This window comes from Leuresthes tenuis, unplaced genomic scaffold, assembly GCF_036924035.1.
Source record: "Leuresthes tenuis unplaced genomic scaffold, fLeuTen1.0.hap1 SCAF_9, whole genome shotgun sequence".
NCBI classification, from domain to species: domain Eukaryota; kingdom Metazoa; phylum Chordata; class Actinopteri; order Atheriniformes; family Atherinopsidae; genus Leuresthes; species Leuresthes tenuis.
The window spans coordinates 9598641-9607006 of record NW_027325363.1 but is presented as its reverse complement, the minus strand read 5'-3'; the positions used below and the strand labels follow the sequence as shown (position 1 = coordinate 9607006).

General features: G+C 38.8%; 1 protein-coding gene across 1 annotated transcript; it reads left to right on the top strand.

The window, feature by feature from the left end:
- The first annotated feature begins 134 nt into the window (after nucleotides 1–134).
- On the top strand, nucleotides 135–5140 carry LOC140314737 (ribosomal protein S6 kinase-related protein-like). Its single transcript, XM_072393096.1, has 12 exons — nucleotides 135–176; nucleotides 1172–1426; nucleotides 1502–1585; nucleotides 1664–1732; nucleotides 2457–2526; nucleotides 3030–3137; nucleotides 3290–3330; nucleotides 3412–3439; nucleotides 3763–3852; nucleotides 4190–4278; nucleotides 4365–4475; nucleotides 4559–5140. Exons 1-12 carry the CDS (start codon nucleotides 135–137, stop codon nucleotides 4856–4858), a joined length of 1287 nt encoding a protein of 428 aa, XP_072249197.1. The 3' UTR covers nucleotides 4859–5140.
- Nucleotides 5141–8366: the final 3226 nt, after the last annotated feature.

The window sequence follows — 8366 nt, the reverse complement described above, 5'->3', positions numbered from 1 at the left end:
ATCATCTGACGCGCAGCAGCACTTTAAACTCGTGCATGTGAAGACCGAGGCTCTCCTGCACCTTACTCAGACAGAGGACTCCAGAAGAAGCGCTGGATGTGTTCCTGAAATCGTTTTAAGTTCCTGAGGATGCAATGGGCGGCGAAATCAGTAAAAGCATCAAGGTGACTGAACCAGTGAGTCGCATGTTGGAGTTGTTTGCATGTTTGATGCTTTAAATGTCAAACGCAGCTGTCGCTGTAGCGTTTCATTTAAGAATTTGTAATGTAGAAAGATTTTTTCGTCCAGTGTCTAAGTGCAGTAAACTGTCTCAGCTCCTGCTCGCCTTTCTTTGCTCCGCGTCATATCGCTGTGGTGGAAACAGAAATGGAGCTATTGATTAGATAAGTGGAGTTCGACCTTCCACCACACCTGCAGCAAGAAGCTCAGTGGAAGCGGGATTCTGTAGCTGATCAATTCAGCATCAGCTAAGGAAAACGTTTTAAATGAATTCTTTCTACAAGTTTACCCAGTTTTCTTGTACACAGTTTAAATGTTAGTTTATGCACAAAGTTTTGTGTTATTGAAACACAAACACATTCATACACAGCTGCAACTAAAATCATTTCACAAAAACCAGCAAGTCATCGAAGACACAGAAATGGCTCATAAATCAATTTTTTTTCTTCCAAAAATGACTCGTTAGCAAAAACATGAAGCTTCCCAAATCTAGTATTAGTGATATCATTCAATCATTATGACCTGTTCTGCGTGAATCTATGCAGCGGTTACGAATGAGCTTTTGATGCCTTTCTCTCTGTGTTTAATTTCTTATGTATCAATTCTTCTTCTTAAAACTAATTTAAAGAGTCCATGGTTTCAGTCACGTGTTCAGATTTGCACGGTCCTGCTGCCATGAAAGGACAGTAGAGGTATTCCACAGCCACATCTTTAACAGGGCATAACGTGCTCTGCAACCTACTTACAACACATTACATCCATGGCACTGCTTAACCCTCATATAACATTGTTTATCTGAGTGGTTCCAGTTGACAATTACATTTATATGTAAAACCACAATCTCTAAAAGTGTTAAATAGGTGTAGTACATTAAAATGCACTATTTACCTCAGTATATAGTTGGTTATATTCCCCACCTGTTAAAAAGTCTTTACTTTTGTTGACCTTTTAGAGAGAAGGACAAGCTGCTCAGCGTCTACTCAGTCATGGATTTCTCTCAAATGTTGGGATCTCCATCGCTCATAGGCTCTCAGCAATATTTTCTCGGTCTGTGGGAGTGGACGTCCAGTTGCCCCTCTCCAGTCTCCTGCTCCCTTCAGAGGAAGGTGGTGAGACATCGGGCACAGAGGGAACCCCTCCAGCTCTCTTCTCTGTCTTTCTGCCAGAGTTCCCGTACCGTACATTTCCAACACATGAGCGTTACCAGGTACTCTGGTTTTTAATCAAAGCATTTAGGATGATGCTGCACTCAACAAATGTAAATGTATTTCTGTGTTCGCAGATCCTGGACTTCATCGCCAAAGGGTCATTTGGACCCATCCTGAAGATAAAGGACATTTCTAAAGAGAAGACTTATGCTGTTAAGGTTAGTTCAACTGTACTGATCACAGCTATGGGGTGTCCAGTCATTTCCATTGAATAACATGTGTGTATTGATGCATAGGTTCTACCAAAGTCAGAGATTTTGAAGCAGGGAGTGCTGGAGCAGTCAAAAGAGGAAGTCATCATTCAGGTAGAATATTCTGAGTGTCAGAAAGAGGTGAAACTATCCAGATTCTACTTGCTTTATACACCCTACTTAGCGTGACACATTGAAATAACACATTATAATGTGGCTGTGTTCGCCATTTCATTTTGCAACACTGTGAAAACCCATGAGTGGATAATTAGATGAAAATGTGTAGAATGAGACACTGAAATGTTGTATATTTCATGCTGCAAATTCCACCAATCAAACAGAAGCTTGTGGCAGTGATCTGGTTATCTTTTTCAGACCCCTAATGGCAAAAGAAAGCAGTTTTGGGCTGAGAGAACCTCGCAAAGTGGTAGACTACTGTTGAGATGCCAGGCATGACACAGCTGCTGAGATACTTTCTCCCCTCCTGATTGAATTGCTTCTGTTTTCTGTTACGGACAAAGAGTTTAAAAATTCTTAAACTCCATCTTATAATTTGGGGGGGAGGGGGTCTTCATTTGAAAAATACTCTGTGTCAACTTTAGGGCGGACATAAAAAGATTTGTGACCTACGAGAATAAAATCTAAAGCTCTTTGAAGAAAATTCTGATGATGCCTGAAGAAAAAAAACATTTACTCTCAGGGGCTTCAGTTATTGTAGAGTAGAGAAAGTCTGTTGTCTCAACAGTCCCTGTCCTTAAATGAATCATCTCAAGCTCAGTGCCCATCTCTTGCTGTTATATTCACTGTCAACCTGTGTGTGTCGACTGTTGCATTTCAGCGGCAGCTCAAACACCCATTTATCCACAATCTGCAGGACTGCTGGCAGACGCAGCGCCACCTCTTCATTAGTGAGTTAACAAAAAATGAACAATGGCTCAGTCCGACCCTGCTGTCCTCTGCTATCCTTTTTGTGTTCCTGAGAAGTAAAGTTTTCCCTCTTTGTTCCTGAAATAACATGAGAAGCGCTGCTGCTCAGCCAAGCAGTGGAACTACTGTCCGTATTAGATTTTAAAGAGGTTTACTGCCATCTAATGAGAGTGCAGGGAAATGCCTCGTGTGGCTGCAGCTGCTGCATGACTCCCCAGTTTCAGGAACAATCATTGAGATTTACATTACAAACTGGTATTAATTGTTACTCAGCTAGTAGGAGAGAAACAAGACAGAAGTACAAGTGTGTTTTTGACTCAACCGTAGTCCTGACTTTTCCTTCCCCCAGCAACAAACCTTGCCTTCTTTTGTTTTCTTTGTAGTTTGCTCCTTTCTAATCTTTTATTTCAGACTGCGCTGACCTGCATTGAATCATCTGCTTGTGTCAGAAGCCTAAGACGTTTCCATGTCTCGTCCCTTCCAGTGTGGGACTACTGTAGCGCTGGAGACTTGTACACTTATTGGTTGCTGAAGGGCCAGTTCGGTGAGGATGAGGTTCGGCTTTTTGCTGCAGAGCTGGGCAGTGCTCTGGGTGTGTTTTTAAACAAAGTTCATCATACTGACTTTTAGTTTTAACTTGTGTTGATGCAGAAATGGTTGAGGTCTACAGTTTCTTAGAAGAGATTTATAACTTGTATTTATGTTTCATATTCCCTGCTATCTCTCTTTTGTTTGTCTTTGTAGGATTCCTGCATGACTTGGGAATCATCCATAGAGATATAAAGGTATGCACAATTTAGAGAAGTTGAATTTTCCTATATCTATATTTTTGACTCATAAAATCAATGATTTGTCTGATTTTTCAGATGGAGAACATTCTCTTAAGTGATCAAGGTAATTCACATCTGTATTTAAAGCCTTCATTTGATAAAAGTTTAGATAAATATCCGTCTGTGTTATCATTTTGTTCGATTAAATTACATTAAATAATAAGTTGGGTCATCCATACACTTAGATGGTTAACACAAGTCAAACAGGTCACCGTTGACAAAATGCCACAACGGCAGCTCAGGAGCAACGTCCGGCCAAAAAGTTTAGATATATTGTGAACTTCTAATAGTATGTCAGCTGCAAGTGATACACAGAACACGTGAAACAAGATTTGCTGCTGTGTGAGGAAGAAAATCGGTTTCAGTGTGTGTTCTGTCCGGATTCAGGTCACCTCCGTTTGTCTGATTTTGGACTGTCACGCTGTCTGTTTCGAGGAGGACGAGCGTTTACGATATGTGGGACGATTCAATACATGGGTAAGATCTCCATTTTTCTCAAGAGAATACTTTCACTTGAAGTGGCAGGTTGAGCTGACTGTGTCCTGTGGATTGGTTATTTATTCATTTTTTTTCTTGTGATTGAATTACAACCCTGCCCTCCTCATTAGAACTACACCTGCGTCTTCCTCCCTGAGGATTCAGTTGACCCATTTAAGAAAATGGTGCATTTGTGATGTACTTTAAGATCTATTAGGGATATTTTTTCTCTTCTGTGTGTTTTCTTTTTCTTTCCTTGTGCTGCATTTTTCGTCCTTTCATTTTCTGATGTGTGTTGAATTATCATGATTTTTTTTTTCCTGTTTTGCTGGAACAGCTCCTGAGGTTTTGAGTGGGGGTCCGTACAACCATGCGGCAGACTGGTGGTCTCTGGGCATTACGTTGTTCTCACTGGTGGCAGGAGAGGTAATATTACTTGGATCTTTACATGTTATACACTGAATATTATTTTTTTTTAAATTTATTTCCATGCAGTTGTTTCTCTTTTCCAGTTTCCAGTAGCTGCAGAGCCAGACCACACTAGTATGTGGAGGAAAGTCAGAGATTTTCCTTATGTTCTACCAAAGACCTTCAGCTCTGCTCTGACCTTACTTCTTACTGAGGTCAATAAACTTGATTTTCATACATTTGAGCCTATAGAATAAAATATCGGCATACTCATTAGTTTCCTTCTTCACTGGTTCAGCTTTTATGCAAGAACCCGGTGAACCGCCTTCGTAATCTGGAGTCTTTCAAGAGGCAGGCCTTCTTCCGTGGTACTTCGTTTGACTCTTACATCCTTCAGAAAACACCGGTTGACTTCATCCTAAAGCTCAGAGCCCACCCTGACTGGACAGCTAAATCAATGAGAGGAACCTCACTGGACCAGATTGATAAGTTTGACTGTGATCAAATCCTCAACTCCCCCTCGACTCCTTCTGGACTGTCTCCTCCTTTGGCAAACGTGGGTGTGAGCTCATCTGCAGAGCAGGCCTGTAATACATGAGACTGGGTTGTTCCTGAGCCTAAATAAAGACACATTGCTGATGATGAAACTTTATCTACATATATGTTCTATCTTTTGGATTTGGTGGGGTTCAAATGTTGCCTGTTCCCTCTGTATACATTTATTTAGTTTATTGCAGTGTAGAATACTTCAATGTTGTGGGAGGCCTTTAACTTTTTTTTAAAAATTGTTCTTCTATTTCATTATTTGCTATTTATTTACAGTATTGTAATTCTATTAAATTATTTGAGTAACAAAATTTTTAATTTTTTTCATGCCATGCTGTTAATTTAATTTGTATTAATTGTGTATTATTGTTTTCTCACTAATGATAGCTTGGTTCACGATAGAGTTCAGTTCAGTTTTATTCTGAATGATGAAAATAAACCTTTGCTGTCTCATCTAACTTACAACAGAAAGTATCTTCACAAACAAGACTTGTTTGCATTATTTTTCTGCAGAGTGATATTGGTTCTTGGTAGAACCACCTCTCATTTCTTTATAAAACAGAGATAGATTAAGTGTGGCGTGTTGTAAGTAACATATATATAAAACATATATAATGCAGAGTTTCCACAATTCTAACAAGCTTGAAAGTCAATATTTGATATGAGCACCTTTATTCTTCAACACAGTCTGAACCCTCTCAGACAAGCTTTCTGTCATTTCTTTAATTAGTCTTCAGGAATAGTTCTCCAGGCTTCTTGAAGGTCTTCTTTGGATGTTGGCTGCCTTTTGTTGCATTCTCTGTCAAGATGATCCCACACTGCTTCAATAATGTTGAGCTCCACCCTTCCATCGAGACCATTTCTGATGAGGCTTCAGTGAAAGGTAGATGGATCAACTGAGGGGCCAGATGCATCTGTCAGGTCCTGTGTCAGGTCTTTGCTGGAGTTTTTTTCTTATATTTCTTTTTTTTTTTTATCACTTTCAGATACTGTTCTTGGTCTTCTGTGGATATTTTTTTTTAAGTCTGACACTCAAAATTAAGTGAGTTTTCAGCCAATAGCTCATTGATAATCAACTTGTAAGTGCAAAGATACTATTTTATATCTGTCAAACTGTTTTTGTGGACTTAAATAATTGCCAACGCATTGTCTTTGCAACAGTTAGTTACAAAGTGACAAAATATACTATTTAAAGTTGATTCTTAGTTGTCTTTTTAATGTTAACACAAAAATGGTTCATCTATGTTGAATGATTCATAGGTCAGTGTTACGTTTCTTGAAAAAGAAATTGCATGTTGCTCTGAAAATAGTCGGGAATAAGGACAAAAACTAAAAACGGACTGGATTAAAAATGAGTGAAAATGAAATCAGTGTCCAAAGAAAAGCTTTGGAAGCCCCTCGGATAGCCTGGAGAACTAGTAATCAAGACCAGTTTAGAAGATTACAAGAAGGTCTGGATCCTTGAAAGAAAAAGAAAAAGAAACGTGTGGTGAGCAACTCGAAGAGAATTCATAAACTTCAGGTGACTCTCTGTTACAAAAAGATACGTATGAAGAAATTCTCCACATAACCAGATGAGATATCTTCATATGTGAGTGAAATTTAGCTGAAACAGATCATCTTATTCTCAAATACTGACTTTGAGACTAAAGTGACAACTTCCAAAGCAGCTGCCTTTGGCACAGTTGGATGTGCCTTTGAGAAAAAGCAGAGAAATATCATGAAATGCACTATAAAGCTTCAAAACAAGATATGAAGGTTCATTCTTTTTGTTCCTTTTTTCATACTATAAATTACAGATGGATTAAAAACATGATTAAATGAAATGAGAAACACAAGGAGGGCAGGTGCTTTCCCAATCACACTGTAAAAAGAACAATCAGACCCAGCTGATTGTAGTTTGATGTTAAGATGGCAAGAAGACAAAAATCTAAGTGACTTGAAGTGAAAGAGGATTTCTTTTTTTACTCAGAGATGACAGGAGCTTAAATGCTGTTCAACTATTTTATTGGGCACATTGATAAAGCATCATTTGTGTATGAAACAGACATCAGAACAGATTACAGGAAATTGTTAACAGTGCATGTTAAATAACTAAACTAAACATTTAAGTGTTGGTGTAACTTTGTGGAAAAACTATAGATACATTAATTTTCAGGTGACTGATTATATCAGATCAGTAGACCAGTTTTATACCCTGTTTGATTTTGTTTGTACTAAATCAAATCTATTCAAACCATTTCAGGCTGGATGTTTTGCAGGTTAGACTGGATTTAAACCTGATAAGAACATATTTAAACCCTGTTCTGAATTTAGACGACATTAGAAAAGGCTTTTGGCAAATATAGTGGATTTAACCTAAATTAGAATTTTTTTTCTTGGTCATGTTAGAGAAGAATTGGGCTACATTACAAAGACTATGTAAAGCAGAGATGATATAACCTGAGTCAGTAAGTTCTACTGTACTGAACATGTTCTAAAAATGTCCTGTTGATATTTAATAAAATTGCATGGAATAATAATCAAGCATAACAATCCTATACCCATTGCATTCATTGTAGAGTCACATTTGTTAATATTTTATCGGCTGTAGTGAGTGTATGATTGCTGCACCTGGATTCATTGTGGCAAACTTTCATCCTCCAGTTGACCTATTTACAGGATCCCTCACAAACCTATTGAGGACAACCATAATAGGTTAGAAAATTGAGGACCGGATAAAGTATCATCATTAAATGTGTTTAATTAGGTAACAGAGAAAAAGTCAAGAGTCCCAGCGGAGGCAGCCGGGTATAATTGCTGTACTTCTTGAAGTCGTATATCTATTTAAAACTGTATCTGCTGAATGGGGGAGCACCAGCTCCTCCCTGCGCTGCCTCCTGACATTGAATTCCCTCTCAGGCCCTTGTCTTAGACAGGTCCACCACGTCTGTGTTGTGGCAGGCAGTCCAGTGACCCATTTCAGAGGCACACTGACACACAATAGAGAAGAAAGGAGTCCCCTGAAAAAACAGGAGTTGCCCACTCAGGGCCACCAAATTGTAACCGTATATTACTGAAGACACAACACAATAAAAGCTAAAACAGCTCATCCTGAAGCTGTGCAGAGAAACACAGTTCAGCTAATCCCAACCACGTTCAAAAGCTTAGAGCTGGTCCTGTACATCTCGAAGAAAAGCATCATTTGATTTATGTGTTTTCAAGCAAATGTCATGTAAATAAAAAGTTTCTGTCTCCATAAACTTAAAGTCCGCAGCCATTCACACGTGCAACAAAACGACACAAAACAACAAGAAAACCACCTCTTTAAAATAGAGATGATATATTTGACCTCCTTTCTGTCCAATTTGGGCCCTGTTACTGTATTCATTTACACTGACTTGAACCTGGAAATTGTTTCTATTTCGGAAAGGTTCCATCACATTCTTTACAGTTTAAAGCTCACAAGCTAAAAGCCAGCGAGAGCATGAATTGCTCTGAGACTGAAACCCTCCTGTGAATTTGAGTGCGTGAAGACCAAATTATCAGGAGAGTCGGAACCTTCCTTTGGGCACATTTTT